General features: G+C 48.8%; 1 protein-coding gene across 5 annotated transcripts in view; it reads right to left on the bottom strand.

Moving 5' to 3' along the window:
* Positions 1 to 18,353, bottom strand: part of LOC116951119 (membrane-associated guanylate kinase, WW and PDZ domain-containing protein 2-like) — a 76,643-nt gene extending 58,290 nt beyond the window's left edge. For 3 of the 5 annotated variants that reach the window (XR_004404122.2, XM_032969535.2, XM_032969538.2), the window contains exon 1: positions 17,542 to 18,353. Coding sequence is in view for 4 of the 5 variants with exons in the window: in XM_032969535.2 (XP_032825426.1) it covers positions 17,542 to 17,839 (298 nt within the window). In the remaining variant the exon portion in view is untranslated. The remainder of the gene's footprint in view (positions 1 to 17,541) is intronic. The other 2 variants (XM_032969534.2, XM_032969536.2) reach the window with 1 other exon arrangement.
* Between the last annotated feature and the right edge of the window lie 4,857 nt (positions 18,354 to 23,210).

The following is a 23,210-nucleotide window of genomic DNA, read 5'->3' as shown; positions in this document are numbered from 1 at the left end:
ACTGATAAACTAGCCAGATGTTTGGAAAAACTAAACATCGGAATCAGATTTGGCACGGTACATAAAATACAGAATTTAATATCTGGTACAAAAGATGTATTACCGAAGCTATCAACAGAAGGTGTGTACAGGATTAACTGTACGTGTGGTAAATATTATGTTGGGCAAACAGGACGAATGATCAGCACGAGACTAAAAGAACATCAAATAAATATTCAATTCTCCCAAATACAACTGTCAGCAGTAGCAGAACACGCATTCCAACAAGGACACTCAATTGATTTTGATAATGTTGAAGTTTTGTGCAAAACTATCTACTACTGGCCAAGACTAATTAGAGAATCTATCGAAATTGAAAGAAATCAAAATAACTTTAAGCGTTCGGATAGCTACCGCCTTAATGCTGCGTGGAAGCGAATCATCAAATACATTCTTTAAATGCATGTCTACAAAGGGCAGCGTACTTCATTGGTAGGGCTATTTTAATAAACACAATAGACAAGAACGACATGTTCAAAGGGCTCGCATAATGCACATGCATAATGTACGTTGCATCAGTAATCCCAACCCCCCGCCCCCCACATTGTCCAAGAGCGCAGAAGCGTGGTGACCACATCGACGCCTCCTCTATATAAGTGTAGTGGGTTCCACGGAGGCACACCCTTGGTCTGGGAGGCAACACGTTTATTATGCGGCCCCAACCGGGAGACTATTTTAAGGTAACACTCTTAACTAAACCCCAACAGGGTAACTATTATATAATACACCTAACAGGGTAATTACATAACCGGCCAGCCAGTCACGTACTGCCTGACCCATGATGCCGAGCATGACAATCGAAGACCGAAGCGACGTGGCCCGATGGGATGATTCCAGAAGACAGCCGCAATTGCTCTCGGCCAATCCCTCTGAAGCTGCCGAGCGTAGCCTTGCTCCGCCTCCGGCCACGCCCCCTTCTGGATCTCTCCAGAAGGATCTGGAGCCAGCATCACATGTCCCTCAAGCCCCCTTTGGGCCCCCTTGCTACCCCGTGCTGGTCACGTGACCTCCCAGGGTCACCCAGACTGTTACATCCTTAACCGACCTCTCTCTGACTGTGACCAGGACAATGCCCCCTAGGGTTCCCTTCCATGCCACCCGCACTCTGGTTCCAGAGAGAGGCTTTGACACGCACAGTTCCACTCTACCCTCAGAGGCTGGCGCTACACCACAGTGACTCACTATACGTCACTGCCTAAGGAACAAAACAGGAAGACTTCTCCACAAATCTGGCTGTCGCCTGATGAAACTCGTTGTAATTAATGGCGAAACGTCGTACTCAGATTGTAAATGTTGTGGCTTGGCTCTCCAACACACTGGTGGTGCTGTACTAGTGACGAATTGGCCATGTTTTTTTTTGTGACAACCCTCACTAGTTGGCTGTGTTGGGTGGTGGCAGGTTTTAACGACACATCTATATATTTACACGATCTAACCCAAAAACCCTCTATTAAAAATGTAATAGTGCTGTTTGTTGCTGCCTGTTTGACGTTATAGGCCTATGGGCCTGTGCTCAGCAATCAAAACTGCACGACAGTGAGACACAAGTTCAGCATTGGCTGCATCCAGACTCAATGCTCGCTACTGGCCGTGGTCTCCCCCCTGTAGTACGTGACCATTGGCAAGCATGGCCAGGCAGAAACAAAGAAATAAATTATGTAACGCCCGTTTGGTTTGTAAACTTTTCCATAACGTGACTTAAAACTGCAAGAGTTTGCTTAAAAAGAGCATGCATTCCTGACCTGAAAAACGGGTTCATCTGCTCCAAGCACGGTCCACCGCCGCCTCGGCTGCGTGGAGCCAGGGTGGCCGACACCGTCGCACAACAAAACAGCAAGCGCCTTTACCCACAGGGTCCCGAACGGTGGCACTGAGATGCTGTGTGCCGTGCAGTGAGGAACCGCGGGGGCCCGGCGGCGGGGATGACACAGAACCACCGCGCAGGCAACATGAAAGTCGAGGGTGGGTCTTCGGGGTGCCACATTTTTCACAATAGACCCGGGACCAAATTCTCAGCCAGCCGAGGTCCAGTCTCAAAACTGTGCAGTATCCTGAAATATCGTTCAATAGAAGACGGGTACCAGATATACAGTACAACCTTGGATTGCGAGCATAATTCGTTCCAGAAACGTGTTTGTAATCCAAAGCACTCGTATATCAAGGCACTCGTATATCAGTTGTGATCACATGACGCTCGGCAGTACAAATCGTATATATACTACTCGTATTGCAATACCTTGCTCGTTTATCAAATTAATATTTATTTAAAAATTTTGCTCGTCTTGCAAAACACTCGCAGACCAAGTTACTCGCAATCCAAGGTTTTACTGTATGTACAAATCAATTCCTGCCACCTGATCACAGATGCTGTTTTCAGGACTGGTGGCAACCCACAATGGGACACACCGACGTGTCGGTGATGGACGCAGTATAAAAGGGTTTAAGCGTGGACTGGAACGACAAGACTCGATGTTGTGGAAAGCACAGCAAACGGAGACAGCGAAGCCTCGGCCATTATACAGATTCGTTTTTAGGAGTGCTCGACATTGCACATTTTGGTCACTTCTATTGGAAGACATTGAATATGGTCGATAGGAAACCAAATTGTGTTAACAAAGCCCACGCATAACAAGGAGGAAAACACTTAAACATCCATTCAAACAGGTTAACAACCCATTTGGTGTGATGCTGATGAACATTCAATGACGCCGATGAACATTCACTGTGCTGCCATTAACCAATCACCTCACAGGCACACCTGGCACATGAACAATTCAAGTCCCACCAATTCCACCTACGATACGCGTCCATCGCTGGCCCAGCACGCTCGCTGCACGTGTGTCAACAAGGAAAGTCACTGTCCTAGGGCATTGCGGCAAGGGATGACGGCCAGTGGTCTAGTGTAGGGGAACACACCTGAAGTAACGTCCACCACACAGACGTAGCAATGATATTAACTCGTGTGCAGACGCTAGATGCAATGTTGCACCGCAGGACCGCAAAATGGCGACAGCTTGGGGCGGCCTTAATCCAGCAGTTGATATACCACTACTCCTGCTGCTGCTGATGATGCTTCTCTACAAGAATGCAACTCTTTACGGCTATGCAGTTCTACTAGACGGAGAAGTCGGTTTGATTCGGATGCTTCAGTAGAGCCACGGTTTTACCACCTCCTCCCATTATCACACAGTCATGAAACAAACACGAGTATGTTAGACTCAAAGAGCCCTCTTTGGCGCTCACTCATTATGCACGAGATGTCTGCATGGAAATAACAACCACGGTCAAAGGGAGCTACTCCTTCCTAAAACGACGTAAGTCGGCACACGCCTAAGACAGCGTTTCCCCTCGCAGCCTGCAGCAGACTGCTGGGGCATGCACTTTTAAAGTGAGCGCCGAGTTTTAGGCCGTGAGGCCCGGACGCTGGGCTATTCAAGCGAACTTCTCCGATGCGGCGGTCGCTGCCGTGGGTAGAGGTGGGCCCCCACCGCGCCGTGTGTCAGGGCCGTCCGTCCATGGGAAACGAGGGGGTTGGCATTGCATGGGTCATGGCGCACGCACAGGGGGGGTGGTTGGTTCCGTAATCTCGGATACAGTAAATGTGTGGGCAATCAATCAGTGCAATCACAAAGTGGATTTTTAGTCGGGCATAGTAGCATGCATCAACAAGTCGGACAGAAATCATTGTGTCCACCCTTCTTGGCCAGGGAGGTACGCTCGTAAAACACTGCAGTGTCAAGAGGCACTCACACAAATGGATCTTATCATCCTCGCCGGGCTAGCGATAGTGCGCTCCGTTTTGTGTACGTGTCCAATCGCTCACTTATGCCAGAAGGCATTCATTGTCAACAATAATATATAACTTACATATATACAGCATTACTACAACAATGTATATTGCAAGGGTAATTTGACATTTTTACTGAGGTTCCTTAATTGTGGAACGTAGCAGCATGCAACCCCTGCTCCTGGCACGATCTTCCAAACGAGCCGACCCTCCCTCTCCCCGCATGGACCCCCTCTCTCTCGCTGCATGAGCCCTCTCCTCGCTCCTCATCATCAGCTGTAGTCATAGGCCATGGTCTTGCCCATGGTCGTCTCCCCACTGGGCATAGGGCAAACAGAACACGGCCGGCAGCGTCATCCAGAGACATCCCGGGACATGGCTACGGTGGCCATGGAGAAAGTCCGCATATTAAGCAAAGAGCATGGGCAGCAGGGTATAGGCAGCAGAGTGGTCGCACTCGTGAATGAACAAGGAACGGGAAACTCGGCGACGCTCGGCATGCGCAGGACCCAGCCTGTGGCGACATCTGCTCCGCACAGCTGTGCCACCACTCGGCGTGTTGGCCCAAGCCTCTCCGCTCAACATTGCCACTTTCACATAAACTTTGATGCATCGCAACGGACATACTCGTTACACATTCGTCCTAGCTAACGATGGTGCATCTCTGCAATGCTAAAGCAGGTCAGGCCTAACAGCTCACCCACAAATCAGGCAGGTGACCTCCAGGGTCACTCGCCGTAGCGCCGTCCTACCCTCACGACAGTGCCACGGCACCCACACAACGGCTACCCGGAACCCTAGTGGCCGCCCTGTACGCCCCGCTCCACTGCTAGTTTGCGTGACCGGCACTGCTTCATCACAGCCATCACGTCGTCACAACCGCCTTTTCCTCGTTCCGTCCAGCGTCTTCCCCTGCGCCACCCTGCCGCCCAACCTCAACGTAACCCCAAAGCTAAACAGCGTAGGCCAAGCTTCTGCCTGTAGTTCCTTCGTAATGGAATACACCGTCACAGACACAGCGCAAACATAACTGTGCATGACACGAGGTACTTCCTTTTGTGACTGCTGCAGGACAAGGAAGCTAGCACATAACGAAGATGTTTAGTGTTAGAAGTAGCGTTGTCGTTCATGCAAATTGCATTTCGCAATCACTGAAGAGCCACAGGCGAGCCGTAAGGCAGTCGCCACATGGTAAGCCGGCACCAACAATTGCCAAAACTCTGAGGTCCCCTATATATTAAGATTAATGAATGTTTATAAATGTGAGGAATCTCACGCATGTGAAGAGGGAAACACCATCCCATACAGAAAGTGTGCAGATGATATTACTCTGCACTTTGCCGGACCGCATTCTCCTGGCGAGCCAGGGTACGGCACCACCTCAACGCCCACCAACCCTCGCTGCTCCAACGGTGCTGTACTACAGGCCACATGCAGCACAGCCACCCGGCTGATGTGGATCGTTGACTGCTGAAGTCGTGCAGTCAGGCCCGGGACTCTTATGCAAGCGGGTGAGAGTCCACCGAGATGAATTGTTGAACACCTGAGTAACCATGGCTACCTCCACCTCCCCCCCCCCCCCCCCGAGGCATGCTGCAATTCTATTTCTTTTAAATTTTACATGCGGACGGTGGTAAAGGCTTGAATGGCTTGGCTGCAATGCTGCGACAGGTATTGCTCTATTCTTGGTGATGTAACCTGGACTCGAGATTATATTGACTCCACGCAGCCGACTTTGCCCAATCCCCTCGTATACTGGCGCATTGCTGTAAAGTGCAGCGATGGCCCTCATGACAACCGGTTCAGGGAGACCATGCTGACCACTAGGGACCGCTAGGTTAGCTATGTGAAGTAAAAATTACCACGTAGAGCCTGGAGTTTTACGTATATACCGGATGACTTTACGCCCAGCGCAAACGTTAAAGATTGGCTCGCATTTGAGCATGTGTCACATCAGATAGACTCATCTTTAACACGTAGGATTTCGCGACCAACATTATCCATAATATAGGGGGGGGTTTTTGGGGGTTAGATTGCGAAAATATAAACGTGTCGTAAAACCCGCCACCACCCGACACAGCCAATCAGTAAGGTTTGTCACGTAAACAGAACGTGCCAATTCGTTACTAGTACAGCACAACAGTGTGATGGAGAGCAAATCCACACTATTTACAACACATTTATATTTACGAGATCTAACCCCCAAAAATATATATTATAGACTTATCTTGTTGGGCCTGCAGACCTGCTCGATTGGAGCAAGAGCTGTTCGCGACTGCCTGTTAAGGCCGGAGTGGCACACGAGTAGTGTGGGCAGGGTCACGCCCAGCCACCTTTATCCGCCCACTGCTAACAATGGTTTACAAAGAAACGTGGCGAGGATTGGCAAAGTCTGCTCTGCTCACACAAATACCGTAATGGAAAACACCGGGAATGGGCTCGTCTCTGTCCGTGGCCTCAAGCTAGTGGTGCAGATTCCACATTCTCATGGCGAGCGACTGGCACAATTCAGTAGGAAACGCGTGTAGCTTCCCACAAAGCGGTACACCTGTTGTCAACCCAGAATGCACCATGCGCCGAGATGATCCCAAAACAAAGGTTACTCTCGAAACCGACCACAACCCCACGACCGGCTCATATCACAGAGCGAGAGCAGAGATTTCAACCGGGAACGCGATGTCGCCAGACACCCGGCTGCACCGACAGGAGAGGTTTTATGCTGAGCACGAAAAGCCAGACATAGCTGGTTTAGAGTGTTCTCATGAGGCCACCCCCAGTGGGATTAGTCCAGGAGGCTTGTGCACCAGATCTTATTTATTCACGATGTACTTACAAAAGAACACGCAGACTACCTGCTGGATCTCCTGTTTCAAAGAACAAATTTGACCTCAGGTCTTCGCTCATTTACCAGCTTCACATTCCCTATTAGTACAAAAACCGGAGGAAGGGCCTTTGCTATTGATGCCCCCAGGGTCTGGAATGCTATTGCCAATAAACTGCAACTTGAATCACTACCTATGAGATCTTCACTCAAAACTGCTCTAGAGGAGTTGTACACCCCTAGCTGCCACTGCTATTCAGTGGCCTAAAATAAAATAAAATGTTTCGCTCCAGATGACCGCTGCAAAGTATTATCTGTATTTTGATTTAGTGTGCTGATCTTAAAGGTGCATTGAAAAATGTGATACTCCGACTGATGCTCCTGTTGTTGTGGAGTGACTCATGCAGCCAGCTATGGCTCTGGGGTTTGGTGTTACATTTAATTTATGTAGTTCATAAAAAAAATTCGGTCACAGTTCCTATGATCACTGTTACATTGTATTTATGGCTTTATTTTGGTGGTTTCTAAAACGTTTTTTGGTTTTGCCATGTTTTTGTTTGTTGTAGTACGGAGTTAGCCTGACGGGCCTTAATCTAAGTTGTCTTGTGGTTGTTGTTTTTTGACTTGCATCTCACTGGGATTTTTGCACACAGCGTTGGTGTACGGTGTTATTTCAGGAATATTTTGATGTTTTTTCCTGGATTTTCTGTTTGCACAGTCACAGTCACTTTAAGATGTTTTCTTGTTCATGTTTTTTGTTTGTTGCGGTTGCACCCGATTCAAGAGCCGAATGGCTCACAGGGCTATACAAAATTAATGGAACTGAACTGAAGTGAAATGAGACTTGAGGGTTCGCTTGTTGAGACAAACGCTACTGGGGAACATCAGTGAGCCATGGCGCCAGAGGGATTCGATGTACATTATACATCCTTTGGGCATCTTCTTTGGTTCTTTCGGTAAAGTCACGTAGAATGAGAATAAAATAATAAAATAAAATAACACAATTAAATTCTCACGACGTTTCGGCCACAACACAATTGGCCTTCATCAAGTGAAGGGACGAGACTGTCTCGAGGACAGCGCTGGAGCGAACACAGCCAAGCTCAGACCGCGACCTTTAAGCTGTGTGAGAAGAAACAGAACGCCTTGACAAAGGAATTAGCATAAAAATTAGCATTTAATTGGCGGACTTAGCATGCTAAGTCCGCCAATTAAATGCTAATGTTAAATGCTAATGTCCTCGAGACAGTCTCGTCCCTTCACCTGATGAAGGCCACTTGTGTTGTGGCCGAAACATCGTGAAAATTTTATTGTCATTTTATTTTATTAATTTATTATTTCATTCTCATTCTACGTGACTTTACCGAAAGAACCAAAGAAGATGAATCCTTGCAGTCACGAAAGCTTTAAATCGAAAAATCCTTTGGGCAATTCATTGCTCAAGTAGCGCAGTGGTGCAGTGTTGCAGTGTTTTGGTGCACTGCGTGATAAACTCAGCAATCCGGAGTTGATTTATGGCTACGGCTAACATCAGGAGCGAGTGGTATCTAAACCGGTACAGGGCCCTCCTTCTTTAATTATTCTACACTGGTGGCGACTATGGTCAGCTCCCGCAACCAGACAGCTCCCACAACCAAACGACATGCACAGGCCTTCATCCAGCGGTGGATTTTAAAAAGGACCATTCACTATCGTTAACGTAACAAATTCCGTAAGCTCGACGATGGGAAAGTGATGTCCCCCTCTGCTGGCTCACGGCCGCAGAGGTGAGTACCGCCCATGGGAGCAGAGAGATGCCAAAGTTAGTCCTTCGCCGGTCCTGTCAATCCTCGATCACCCGCGGTGACGGACATAGCGCGGCGGCCGCCGCCAGAGTGAACCCAGCCGCTCACCCCGTTTGGACGCTGGCATGAGCGCCTTCTTGTTAGGATGTGTCAACAAGCGTTGGTGCCGACTGGACAGCGCCGCCACACGCACACAGCCTGCTGGAGCTGCCCTCAAAACCGGATCACATTCACCGCATTCCAAAGCCCTCGGCAAAATACCGGGGCTATCTATCGAAATGGACCCGGCTACTGGCCTGGCACACAACACAGGGCCCAGCATTAACGATCGGGGACTGCAGCCTGCAACGCTGCACACTCACGCACACGCAGTGCACAGCTCCACTGCCTCAAAAACATGAGGACAAGGATCTCCCCCCTCTAAAGCCTTTTACGACTGTTGGAGCAAGTGGTTAGCGAGCGCCTATGAAGGCCGGAATGGCATGAGGGGGTGGGTGGCCAGCACCACGCCACCTTTGTCTCCCCAGTGGCGATGTTTACACACCGCATCAGGTACTCTTTTAAGGCTGAGTAGACCTTGGGGAGGCGCGAGATTGAGTCAGATAATCTCCATTGTTATTGGTCATGAGCAGGAATCGAACTTGGGTCTCGCCGGGTTCAGAGCGCAGCGCACTAACAGCGACGCATTCTGACAGCCTGCACCCTGCACACTTACACAGTGCACCCTGCACATTTACACAGTGCAGCCTACACCCTGCACACTCACACAGTGCAGCCTGCACCCTGCACACTCACACAGTGCAGCCTGCACCCTGCACTCACTCACACAGTGCAGCCTGCACCCTGCACACTTACACAGTGCAGCCTGCACCCTGCACTCACTCACACAGTGCAGCATGCACCCTGCACACTCTCACAGTGCAGCCTGCACCCTGCACTCACTCACACACAGTGCAGCCTGCACCCTGTACTCACTCACAGTGCAGCCTGCACCCTGAGCTCACTCACAGTGCAGCCTGCACCCTGCACTCACTCACAGTGCAGCCTGCACCCTGCACTCACTCACAGTGCAGCCTGCACACTTACACAGTGCAGCCTGCACCCTGCACTCACACACAGTGCAGCCTGCACCCTGCACTCACACACAGTGCAGCCTGCACCCTGCACTCACTCACACAGTGCAGCCTGCACCCTGCACTCACTCCGTACTAGTCGGAGTGAGCGTCGCTCGTACTAGGCCACAGATGCGCTTAGCTCATTAACGTTCATGATTAGCTGTACAGACTCCTCAACCGATGTCGACCCTCTCTCACCCACAACGCTGCACCTTCTTACCCGCTGGGGCGTCGCTCTCATGACTCACCACAGCTCTTCCCAGATGGCCGAGACCAGTGACCAGGTCCGCTGATCTACGTTATTGAAATCCTTTAAGTAATGTTGCGGAGGAAAGTACGGTCTCCCGGTCTACTGCCGAGAGACTCCATCGCGGACTGGCCTGTCGATCTACTGCCTGGGCATCCCGTCAGAGACAGGTCTGCGAGTGTATTGTCTCGAGACCCCTAAGACACTGGTCCGTTAATCTAAAGACAAGGGGTCCCACTAAAACCTTTAATTCCATTAAATGACATAGAACACTCAAAAGAGATGCAGCTGGTTGAATGCGCCGTGTTGGGAGAACGTGTACAGGTTGTTTCATGTCACGAAGCACTTGCGAGGAGTAGGCTTCGTGGCCGAGCAAGCACGAGTGGCCGGAGAGTTGCGTGCCAAAGCGTTCCGCGCGAGGGCTCGCGTGCCGATGATGGGTGCTGGGGCGGAGACACTTCAACGAGCCAGTGTCGGCCCCTCCGGGATGAGACTCTGGACACTCGGGAGCAATGACCGTCGACATTACTGGCGCACGTGAGGACTCGTGGATCCACAAACTGTTACGAGTTCGGGGTCATAGCTTGATTCAAGAATTAATTCATTTCGTCCCGGTTGTACTCCCTCTCAAAGCCGAAATTACTGTGCGTGACTGAGGCTATGAACCCCAAACCATGGACCATGCAAACTACACTCTACGTGGGTGGGTGCGTGGGTGGGTGCGTGGGTGCGTGGGTAGGTAGTGGGTGGGTGCGTAAGTAGTGGGTGGGTGCGTGGGTGGGTGCGTGGGTGGGTGCGTGGGTGGGTGCGTGGGTAGGTGCATGGGTAGGTAGTGGGTGGGTGCGTGGGTAGGTAGTGGGTGCGTGCGTGGGTGCGTGCGTGGGTGGGTGCGTGGGTGGGTGCGTGGGTAGGTAGTGGGTGGGTGCGTGGGTGGGTGCGTGCGTGGGTGGGTGCGTGGGTAGGTAGTGGGTGCGTGCGTGGGTGGGTGCGTGGATGGGTGCGTGGGTAGGTGCGTGGGTAGGTAGCGGGTGGGTGGGTAGGTAGTGGGTGGGTGCATGGGTAGTGGGTGCGTGCGTGCGTTGGGTGGGTGCGTGGGTAGTGGGTAGGTAGTGGGTGGGTGGGTGCGTGGGTGGATGAGTGGGTGGGTGAGTAGTAAGGTGAGAAAGTGTGTGGGTAAGTGGGTCAGTGAGCGAGTGAATTGGTGAGTGGGTGGATGAGTCGGTGAATGTATTGGTGAGTGATGAGTTCGAGTGGGTAGGCAGATGAATGGGTCAGTGAGCAAGCGAGTGGGTGGGTGAGTGAGTGGGTGAATGCGTGCATGAATGGGTGCGTGATTATGTGAGTGGGTGAGTAGTGGGTGAGTGTGAGTGGGTGAGTGTCTGCAATTCACCAGACAATGCCATTTATTTGCTACATCTCTTCCAACTGATTCCCTGATATTTGCTCGAGATAGGCCACCAAACACAGAGAGGACGCACCATGTCTCATTAGTACTGAATACTCTCTAGTCTGACTCATTTGTACAGTTTTGTTTGCTTCATTAGCCCATGGATAATGAATAACCAATCTCATACGCACGCTCCAATGTGCGTGTTGTGAGCGCAGAATTAATGTCACTGGATAAAATCCATGAACTGTTGCCCATCTAGAAACATGGACAACGAGGCTCTGTATTTACGGTGTAGCGGGAAGCAAACAGCACAAACTAAAACCCATCACTATCTGGACAGAGCCGAGCAAGTCGGCAGGGTCAATTCCTTCTCTGTTGTCGAGAAAACACGGAACGGCAAATGCAACCTCTCGCATTCCACATCCGGCCTTGTAACACACTCTGTCATGCACATAGCACGTAGCGAACACCTCGTGACCAGGTAACTCGCATAAGTGCACCTGGGTTGTTACACAACGCAGAAGTAAGGAATATATCGGATGTGGCCATTGCTCAGGTATGTACGCTGCTCAGGTGTGACAGGAAAATCAGGTTTATCTAAAAATACCCGACACTCTGGCTGAGAGACCCACACAAGTCACGCGCTGGCATTTTGTGGTTCCAGATGAGAGCGTTCACGTAAACCACAGCAGCACGTGGTGAAAGACGACCCATGCCGCATGGGAAGAGCCGTCTAATATTAAACGGCGACGCGGGTGATGATGTCAGCGGTGACTCCTGTTAGTCCGGTTCACACCTAAGCAACATTGCTTCGGCGAGTTTAAAGAATTATTCATTATTATGCCACTTGATTTGCCGAGAAAAGCATCGACTATTCTCAAGACTCTTTTTCGAGAGAGTCCTGCCAAGTTTCACGGTAGGGGACGATGTTGCTGTGCGTAATCCTCATTGAGTAATTTGCAGGTAACTTTTTCAGCCTTATTGGGATGTTTGACCAATACTGGTTACAATGTACGTTCATTAAACTATGAAGATACCAGAGGACCCAGAAGAAACCCATGCAGGACAGTTGGAGACCATAACTCCACGCAGATAGAGACCCGAGTCGGGAATCGAACCCAGGTGCTTCTTGTTGTGAGACGCAAGTGTTGACACTGTAAGCAACTGTGAACAATCTCCTCTGGCACTATTGAATCGATATGAGTGTGAGCACACTTCACTCATTGATGCCTCTACACATATTCTTGGTTCTTTCGGTAAAGTCACGTAGAAGGGAAACAATAAAATAATAAAAATATATAAAACAATAAAATTCTCACGACGTTTCGACTGCAACACAAGCAATCGTCATCAGGTGTGAAACCCACAGCAAGAAAATTTGAAAAAAAGTGTTTTTCACACCTGACGATGATTGCTTGTGTTGCAGTCGAAACGTCGTGAGAATTTTATTGTTTTATATATTTTTTTATTGTTTCCCTTCTACGTGACTTTACCGAAAGAACCAAGAATATGAATCCCTGCAGTCACGAAAGCTTTAAATCAAAAAGCCTCTACACATGTTAAGGACTGTCTACCAAACTTACTGTTTCATCTCATCCACACGTTTGGTCATGCACCACCACACTGCAGATCACAACAACACACTCACTCACTTGTTTACCCACTCACCACACTGCGTCTTCAAACTTTGTAATTCCTTTCCATCATCTCTTTTCCCCGAAGCTCTCATAATAACCTTGCTCAATTAAATAAACGTGTTACACTCTTTGTCTATTACAACTTTGATCATGCTGATTGTAACTGGCCAAGCGAGACTTTAGATCTTTAAGCCTGTGCTCAGCAAATGGGTGAAAACGGACCTTGAGTGAACTTAACCATGTAGTCAAAGAAGGGTCCCCCCCCCCATGTGACCCAAAATGTACCCAGCGGTGTCCATGGCTATACGTTTATCCATCTCCTTGTCACCCAGCTGCTTTCATCCCGATAGCTGGGGTGAGATAGAACAGGGAAATCTGGGAAGGGTGGAAAGCATGGACTATCAAACAGATAGGTATCAAGCATAAACATCAATGCTGGAAGTGAAGAGGAGGAGCGGCGTTGTTAAGTTGAGAGTTCCAGAGGGCGCTGGCGGAGTTCCTGAAAGAGCGGCCACCAATAGAGGCCCAAAGCGGGCGAAGGACGCGGAGGGGGCCGGAGGGGGCCCAGAGTGGGCCCTGTGAAGAGGGCGAGCAAGTAAGCGAGCGGGTTTGTATGGTTGGAGCAAGTCACTCGTCAACATGTGTCATTACGGGACTGCAAGACCTGACCATGGCCGTCCGATGCTCGTCGAGCTGCATTGGCTTCCGGTTTGCCAAATAAATACATTGTAATGTCGCACTCATTACACACAAACTGCGTGCCACAAATAAACCACAGCACCTTGCTGATCTCGTCAAGTATCACGTGAACTCCAGTCATCCTCGCAGTGGCTTTTGGCTTGCTATCGAACAAAGACCGTCAACCGCATCTTGTGCTTTCAGTTGCGCTTCTGTGGCCGTCTGGAACGCTCTCCTTTCTGATATTAGAAAGTCACTGGAGCTATGCCCTTTTAAATCTACAGTGAAAACGAATTTATTTTACAAAATGCCTTTTGCGTTTAGCTTGTCCTTCCCCCGTACTGTGCGAAAGAAGTTGAACACCATACACACTCAGTTGGAGGTTAGGGGGGCAAGACTACGGAGGGACGGGTAAACTAGGAATCACTCCTGGCATTACTTCCATAGGCCTCTGTCCAACACCGGCGCTCCTGTATACTCCTTACAGAGTCGTCGCCCACAATCTCAGAAGACAGCTTATGTTAAGTAACGTGAAAAGGCAAATAACATTGAAAAAAAACACTCGGCGCAGTCATGGGTGACTAATTTTACACTTACTACGCTTGTAAACCAGGTTTAATCATTGTTGGTTTGCTGAATTTCAATCCATGACCTCAACAATGTCAAAATAATTAAGCAGACAATAACACACCTTCCCACGTTAGTCTCTCCATATGAAAAAAATATGTATATTTTTAAAGATCCCATGAGCCACATGTCCTTCTGCGGGGAGATGTGTTTTAGTAGCACTGGTTTAATACTTACGAACTCTGGACCGGTTTTGACATTTGGCGTCTCATCAGCAGTCAGCCTTGCTTTGAAAAATACTGTGAATAGTGTCAAGACGTTTATCGGCAAAGGCCATCTGTGTTAGATACGAGGCACTTTCACCATACCTGGCACTTTTACCAATAACTATTAAATCACCCGGCCACACCCCCGATTCTGCCTCCAATCAAACGCAATTTACATTAATACAATAATGAGATGGTGGGCGTGCTACACTGAGCCAAGTGCCACAACGAGGCAATGGGAGTCCTGGCTTTAACCCCTGACACGGCTCAAGCCTGATACAATGGTGTGCGAGACTGGTACCGCTGGTTCCTGATCGATTCGTGGGCAGGATTCACACGCATTTTGGTGTCATCATCGTCAAAATAACTGCACCAACGGCAGTGCAGTCAACCAAGAGATCGTACTGATCGTTACTGCGGCTGTAATAACCGCAATAATAATCCAAGCAATGATCTAATAATAGATTGGAAAAGGGCAGCTTAAAAAAATACCGTTTTGTGGATATTGTGTTTGGGCTAATGTGAACGTCAGTGTCACAACTAAAGTTGAGGTGGTTAGTCAGGGCACAGGTTTTGTCTAAGAGACAGAGTGTAAAGCTGGGCTCGTGGATATGAGGTACAGTAAAGGAGTAGGGTTTGTGTTATTGGCCAGTGAAATGTTGCCGCAACCTTGTTGCTAACAGCATTGTGTTGTTCCTGTTGCACCGCATATTTGGGTGTGCGGTAACACTGGGGAAATATTTTGTTTGGTGATGTTGCTGCGTTAGCAGTGGTGCACAAGCAGCACAAATTCAAAACATTGTGTCAATAACAGTTTTCGTCCTTTTTAAAGCCAGTGTTTTTCTTGTCGAATGTGCTGGGGTTTTTTTGGGGAGAATGTCAGCTGCACGTGCATTGGCAATATAACTATATTTTCAGACGTTAGCATGTTCAAAGGCGCTGTGATTGGCTGGACGAGGGCACGTGGCTCATCAAAGTTCAACATGGCAGATTTATTTGTATCATAGCCTAGGGGCGTTTTCCTAAAAAAAAAAGCTTGATCAATCTGCCTTTATGTAATATATGCACCTTATTTATCTGAAATGCTTTACATGATTGCACCCTTATACAAAATAGGCACATGTCATTTGTGTAACTTTCTGACCTGTCCCTACTGGACATCTGTGAAAAAAAAGCTTCATAGCTCATCGGATTCCTCTGGGATGAATAAAGATTCTGATTCTGCTGGGTGAGCTCCCAGGGGCCATGGGCATTCAGGCAAGGGGAGGATGTTGATGCCAGCACCCTGGCCTCTATAGCCCGAGCCGAATCAACCATTAAAGACAAGGAATGTGACCGAATTCATTTTATTCGTTCTCTATGTAAACGTATCCCCCCGCCCCTCCACCCCCCCACAGTTTTGCATCACGAGACGAATAATGAATTCAGATGTACCGTACAACATCGTGGTGGAGAACTGCCCGCAGAAGCGGATATCAGAGAGTTTCCACTGAGATCACCTTCAAGTGACCTCTGGTCCACGAAGTAGGGGGCAGCACTTTCGGGCACAAATTAATCGCCGTGGCTCAGTAACGTGCAGCCGTCTTGCACTAAGCGAAACAACCGCGTTGCAGGGTCTACATTGAACAACATTTACTGGTAGGAACGAAGTTGTAAACTCAGTGTACCAGCCTGCAATAGATGAATGTGTCCGTCCGTCCGTCCCCTTTCAATACTTTAACGAAGTGAAATCTCGTGCTGTTGGGGTGTAAAATCAGCAATAGACAGCGCAGAGACTTGTCCTACCAGCCCACCCTGCAGGGACGTGTTTGTCCTTGTTGGTCGGTTTGGTGTGTGAGTGGATTCGTGAGTTTTTGTGTGGGATTGTGCGAGTTCATTGGTATGGTGAATGGATCGTTATACTGGTAGGAACGAAGTTGTAAACTGAGTGTACCAGCCTGCAATAGATTAATGTGTCCGTCCGTCCGTCCCCTTTCAATACTTTAACGAAGTGAAATCTCGTGCTGTTGGGGTGTAAAATCAGCAATAGACAGCGCAGAGACTTGTCCTACCAGCCCACCCTGCAGGGACCTGTTAAACAAAGCAAGGAGGTCGGATGCACCGCGCTACTTTCGCTCAAGGCTTGTGTTCGGAGCAGATGCTGTTGGACAGAATGGCATGGGGGAACCGGTTGTTAGCATGAACAGAACCGTCGCCGTGTTGGTCATCGGGTTGCGTGGCTGGAAGATGCAGAATGGTGCAGGGAAGTCCCAGAGCCTGCTCACACCTCACTCACTTCGCCACTTACGACAGCCATGGCCGAGAATTCAACGCAGATCGCTCAGATCATTGCGCAGTGCATTAGCGACCGCGTCTCCACTCTCCACCCACCAGTGTTTGTTATTAGGGTCAAGGTCAATGGGTTAAGGGAGGTGGGGGTTAGTGTCGGGTGACTGTTTGGGGTACAGGGTCGGTGTCATGGGTATAGCATGCGTGTTATGGGCACAGTCGTAATCTTAAGGGTAGAGAGTTTGGGGCATTCGCGTGTGAGAGGCAGTGTTGATGGTAGGGGTTTGGGGTGAATGTCTGGGGTATAGGATTGGTGTTTAGGGTGGTGTTAGGAGTAGAGGGTACGTGTTTAGGGGTAGAGGCTTGGGGTTATGCGGTGTTAGAGACTAGGTGTTGAACTTGCTGCGTTAGACCGATGGCGCTAAAACTATCAACATTCGACTCTTCGTGTGATGCTGGATGGTGTTAAAATCAGAATTCGTCTTGTAGTGTTGGACCCCAAGGCCCTAGACTGTGTTAGTCTCGTGGTGTTAGTCTGGTGGTGTCAGTCTGGTGGTATTAGTCCCGTGGTGTTAGTCCCGTGGTGTTAGTCTGGTGGTGTTAGTCCCGTGGTGTTGGAGCCCCAAGTCTCTAGACTGTGTTAGTCCCGTGGTGTTAGTCCCGTGGTGTTGGAGCCCCAAGTCGCTAGACTGTGTTAGTCCCGTGGTGTTAGACCCGTGGTGTTGGAGCCCCACGGCGCTAGACTGTGTTAGACCCGTGGTGTTAGTCCCGTGGTGTTAGTCCCGTGGTGTTAGACCCGTGGTGTTAGTCCGGTGGTGTTAGACCCGTGGTGTTAGTCCCGTGGTGTTAGTCCCGTGGTGTTAGTCCGGTGGTGTTAGTCCCGTGGTGTTAGACCCGTGGTGTTAGTCCCGTGGTGTAGGAGCCCCACGGCGCTAGACTGACCGGGCTTCACGGCCTTCACCCGCACGGGCTGCTGCAGCAGCGCGCGCTGCAGCAGCAGGGCCCGCGCGTCGTGGAGGATGAACCCGGCCACGGGGGTCGCGTCCACCTCCAGCACCACGTCCCCGGGGCACAGCTCCCCGCTGCAGCGCTCGGCCCCCGCCGACGCCACGCACACGAAGAGGCCCCGCTCGGAGCCGCCGCTCAGTTCCAGGCCCAGGGTCCCCGCGGGGCCCGGCCACAGCGCCACGTCCCGCACCCTCGCGGCCCACGCGGGGCGCCTCCTCGCCGCCTTCGCCATCGCCGGCCGGGGGTGGGTGGCGGGCGGGGGGTCCCCCTGGGGACCCGCAGCCTCCCTCTCTCAACACCGACGCCAACAGCAGCAGCAGCAGCTCCTTCTCTCACGCAGTCGTCTCTGTCAGCGCTGGCGTAGTTCGGCTCAACACATTGCGGGACCCCGTAGGCCCCGTTCACCCGCAGGCCTGCATCTCCCCGCGTCTGTGTCTCACCTTGCGTCCCTCCCACGGTGTGTGTCAGTCTCACTGTATCCCTCTCTCTCTCACTCTCTCACTCTCCCCGTGTTTGTGTTAGTCCTCTTGTCCTCGTAGATCTCAGGGCGCCCACAATCCTCTCCGCGGTCGTGGCGGATAAATTCAAGATCCGTTGGGGGAGGGCGGTGACGGTGATGCTGCTGATGGTGATGATGTTGCTGATGATGATGATGTTGGGGGGAAAGAGCGAAGCGGAAACGGCAGAGGCTGCACTTTGCCCGCTGCTCGCAGCTCCGCCCTTCCCTATCAAGCCCATCGCTCCCTCCGTCCCCTCGACTCTCACGCCTCCCGCTGGACAATCTCACGCATTGCATCTCTTAGGCATTGCATCTCTCACGCATTGCATCTCTCAGGCATTGCATCTCTTAGGCATTGCATCTCTCAGGCATTGCATCTCTTAGGCATTGCATCTATTAGGCATTGCATCTCTCAGGCATTACATCTCTTAGGCATTGCATCTCTTAGGCATTGCATCTCTCACGCATTGCATCTCTCAGGCATTGCATCTCTCAGGCATTGCATCTCTTAGGCATTCCATCTCTCAGGCATTGCATCTCTTAGGCATTGCATCTATTAGGCATTGCATCTCTCAGGCATTGCATCTCTTAGGCATTGCATCTCTCAGGCATTGCATCTCTTAGGAATTGCATCTTTTAGGCATTGCATCTCTCACGCATTGCATCTCTTAGACATTGCATTTCTTAGGCATTGCATCTCTTAGGCATTGCATCTCTTAGGCATTGCATCTCTCAGGCATTGCATCTCTTAGGCATTGCATCTCTTAGGCATTGCATCTTTTAGGCATTGCATCTCTTAGGCATTGCATCTCTTAGGCATTGCATCTCTCACGCATTGCATCTCTCAGGCATTGCATCTCTCAAGCATTGCATCTCTTAGGCATTGCATCTCTTAGGCATTGCATCTCTCAGGCATTGCATCTCTCAGGCATTGCATCTCTCACGCATTGCATCTCTTAGGCATTGCATCTCTTAGGCATTGCATCGCCTAGGCATTGCATCTCTTAGGCATTGCATCTTTCACGCATTGCATCTCTTAGGCATTGCATATCTTAGGCATTGCATCTCTTAGGCATTGCATCTCTTAGGCATTGCATCTATCAGGCATTGCATCTCTTAGGCATTGCATCTCTTAGGCATTGCATCTCTCACGCATTGCATCTCTTAGGCATTGCATCTTTTAGGCATTGCATCTCTCAGGCATTGCATCTCTTAGGCATTGCATCTCTTAGGCATTGCATCTTTCACGCATTGCATCTCTTAGGCATTGCATCTCTTAGGCATTGCATCTCTTAGGCATTGCTACTCACAAATCACACGTCTCACGTATTGCAAAACAATCCCGAGTTGAGGTTTGGCACGGTATACCAAGGCCGAATATTGGGGGGTGGGGGGGGAGGGGTTTGGCACGGTACACCAAGGCCGAATATGCTTTAAATGCCCCCCCCCCCAATATATTGCTATAAAAAAGAGTTCTGTTTATATGATTGTAATACAATACACTATTATACATTATTGTTAAAAAAAAAAAGTCAATCCTATGTGCTATTGAATTTTCTTATATTTTAGGCAGGAAATTCGTTTTCAAATTTAGATTTTTTTTCTGTGGGTGGGGTGATCCCCAGACCCCCTGGAAGATTTGGTCCCCCCCAATGTTGACTCCATGGCTACGGCCTTGCGGTACACAGAATATACAACTCTTGCCTGGTACGAAGGAAGAACTTTACCCAAACAATATGAGTTGAAGGGATTGTTTGCTCCGGTGCTAATAATGAGATGTTGCTGTCCAGACGGACGACAATAGCAGAACTCTTTGGTTCTATTGGGTAAAGTCACGTAGGTGAAAATACAATTCTAGATTTAAAGCTTTCGTGACTGCTAGGATCCATACTCTTTGGTTCTATTGGGTAAAGTCACGTAGGTGAAAATAAAATAACAAAAAATCACGACGTTTCGGCCACAACACAAGCGGCCTTCATCAGGTGAAGGGACGAAACTGTCTGGAGGACAGCACTGGAGTGGAAGAAGCCACGCTTAGATCACGACCTTTAAGCTGTGTGAGAAGAAAAAGACCAGGCGCCTTGACAAAGGAATTAGCATATAATTTAGCATTGAAATGGCTCTTTGAAATAGCTAAGTTAAAGTATACACATCCGCAGAGGTACCCCTTAACAAAGGAATTAGCGCTGGAGTGGAAGAAGCCACGCTTAGATGACGACCTTTAAGCTGTGTGAGAAGAAAAAGACCGAGCGCCTTGACAAAGGAATTAGCATATAATATAGCATTGAAATGGCTCATTGAAATAGCTAAGTTAAAGTATACACATCCGCAGAGGTACCCCTTGACAAAGGAATTAGCATCGAATTTAGCATTGAAATAGCTGATTGATTAGCTTGTAACTGGTCACAGAAATAGCTGTGTTAAAGTTAGAGCATATACATTCACCGAGGCACCTAGTACTCATCAAACAGGAGAATTTAGCGAAACACAACCACGCTCAGACATCGGACCTGTGTGCGAGCAAACAATTAGCATTTGATTGGCGGATTTTAGGAAAGAGGTGGTGTACGTGCCGGTGGACTTCCAGTTTGGCGCGGGGTGGGAAAGGGGGGGAGGGAGAGTTTACCTATTGATGGTGTGAAAAGGGGGAATTTATAAGAACTGCGAAAGTTTGGGGTACCACTACTAGAAAAATATACTGTACCATTGAAATTAGTTTAATGTTTAGTTCGATTTAGAACATCTTTCCAATGGTTGCTTAATTTGAAACCATCCTCTCGGTTGAAATTGTGTCTGTGTTTGTAGATCTGAATTGCTTCATGAACAAATCTCTGATAAAAGCCCGTGGGTTTGCAAAGAACCTTGGTATCGGAGAAAATTATATCGTGATCCCCCACAGCGTTGTAACAGTGATCAGCCACGGCAGAAGAATTCGTTTTGCCGTGTTTCAAATCTGATTTGTGCTCGCAAATTCGGTCAGAGACATGTCGCTTTATCTCATGATGTAGCAATCACCGCAGGTACAACTCAATTTGTAAACCCCGGGGTACTGTAAATCAGGAATGACATCCTTCACGGATGGGATCAGATCACGAATTTTGTGTACTGTATTGAACCGGACCTGGATCTTGTGTTTGTTTAGAATTTTGGAAATCTTTTTAGTAACGTGAAAATAAAATGACAAAAAATCACGACGTTTCGGCCACAACACAAGCGGCCTTCATCAGGTGAAGGGACGAGACTGTCTGGAGGACAGCGCTGGAGTGGGAGAAGCCACGCTTAGATCACGACCTTTAAGCTGTGTGAGAAGAAAAACACCAAGCGCCTTGACAAAAGAATTAGCATATAATTTAGCATTGAAATCGTTCATTGAAATAGCTAAGTTAAAGTATACACATCCGCAGAGGTACCCCTTGACAAAGGAATTAGCATAGAATTTAGCATTGAAATAGCTGAGTGATTCGCTTGTAACTGGTCACAGAAATAGCTATGTTAAAGTCAGAGCATATACATTCACCGAGGCACCTAGTTCTCATCAAACAGGAGAATTTAGCGAAACACAACCACGCTCAGACAGCGGACCTTTAAACTGTGTGCGAGCAAACAAGCTGTTCTGACAAAGAAATTAGCATAAAAATTAGCATTTGATTGGCGGATTTTAGGAAAGAGGTGGTGTACGTGCCGTTTGGCGCGGGGGGGGGGGGAGTTTACCTATTGATAGTGTGAAAAGGGAATTTATAAGAGCTGCGAAAGTTTGGGGTACCACTACTTGAAAAATATACTGTACCATTGAAATTAGTTTAATGTTTAGTTCGATTTAGAACATCTTTCTAATGGTTGCTTAATTTGAAACCATCCTCTCGGTTGAAATTGTGTCTGTGTTTGTAGATTTGAATTGCTTCATGAACAAATCTCTGATAAAAGCCCGTGGGTTTGCAAAGAACCTTGGTATCGGAGAAAATTATATCGTGATCCCCCACAGCGTTGTAACAGTGATCAGCCACGGCAGAAGAATTCGTTTTGCCGTGTTTCAAATCTGATTTGTGCTCGCGAATTCGGTCAGAGACATGTCGCTTTGTCTCACCGATATAGCAATCACCGCAGGTACAACTCAATTTGTAAACCCCGGGGTACTGTAAATCAGGAATGACATCCTTCACGGATGGGATCAGATCACGAATTTTGTGTACTGTATTGAACCGGACCTGGATCTTGTGTTTGTTTAGAATTTTGGAAATCTTTTTAGTAACGCCTGCTATATATGGAAGTGTGATGGTTTTGACCGGAGTATCAAGTGGTTGTTTCTGGATGGAGGGAGAGACAGCTTGGCGGATGGTACGGTCAGAGTAACCATTCCTTTTGAGGGCCAGGTGTACATGTTTTAATTCACTGGTCAGGTGGTGTTGGTCCGAAATGCAATGAGCCCTATGGTATAAAGTTTTGATGAGAGAATTATTTTGGGCTGGGTGGTGGTGGGAATCAGGTTTCAAGTAGGAATCTGTGTGGGTGGGTTTCCTGTAGACAGAATGCCCCAATGAGCCATCAGGTCTCCTCTCAAACAGAACATCTAAGAATGGTAGCTTGCTAAGTCCGCCAATTAAATGCTAATGTTAAATGCTAATGTCCTCAAGACAGTCTCGTCCCTTCACCTGATGAAGGCCGCTTGTGTTGTGGCCGAAACGTCGTGATTTTTTGTTATTTTATTTTCACCTACGTGACTTTACCCAATAGAACCAAAGAGTATGGATCCTAGCAGTCACGAAAGATTTAAATCTAGAATAGACAATAGCAGAACTAAAAAAAATATAGAATCGAGACCTCGCACAGTTGCCGGCCAACACGCACATTCGCCTGCTATTCGTAATGTTGAGTCTTCTCTGCAAAGCTAACAACTATTGCCCAAGACTGGTTAGGTCATACATTAACGGTGAGAGAAATAAAAAAATAATCAACAAACTTCGAGACAGGAAGTCTCATCTGATCGAGTCAGTCACATTTCTGAAAAGATGCCGCGACTCCAAGGTAATACCGATCGCCTTTACAATGAAATCTTCTGCTGCTGTCACATCTCCTAATGCTAAACGAATCTTGTTCAGGACAGGCT

This window comes from Petromyzon marinus, chromosome 42 (genome assembly GCF_048934315.1).
Source record: "Petromyzon marinus isolate PM22_M1 ecotype Great Lakes invasive population chromosome 42, UKy_Petmar_22M1.pri1.0, whole genome shotgun sequence".
Taxonomy (NCBI): Eukaryota; Metazoa; Chordata; class Hyperoartia; order Petromyzontiformes; family Petromyzontidae; genus Petromyzon; species Petromyzon marinus.
The sequence above is the reverse complement of the archived record's forward strand: the minus strand, read 5'-3'. Positions and strand labels throughout refer to the sequence as shown.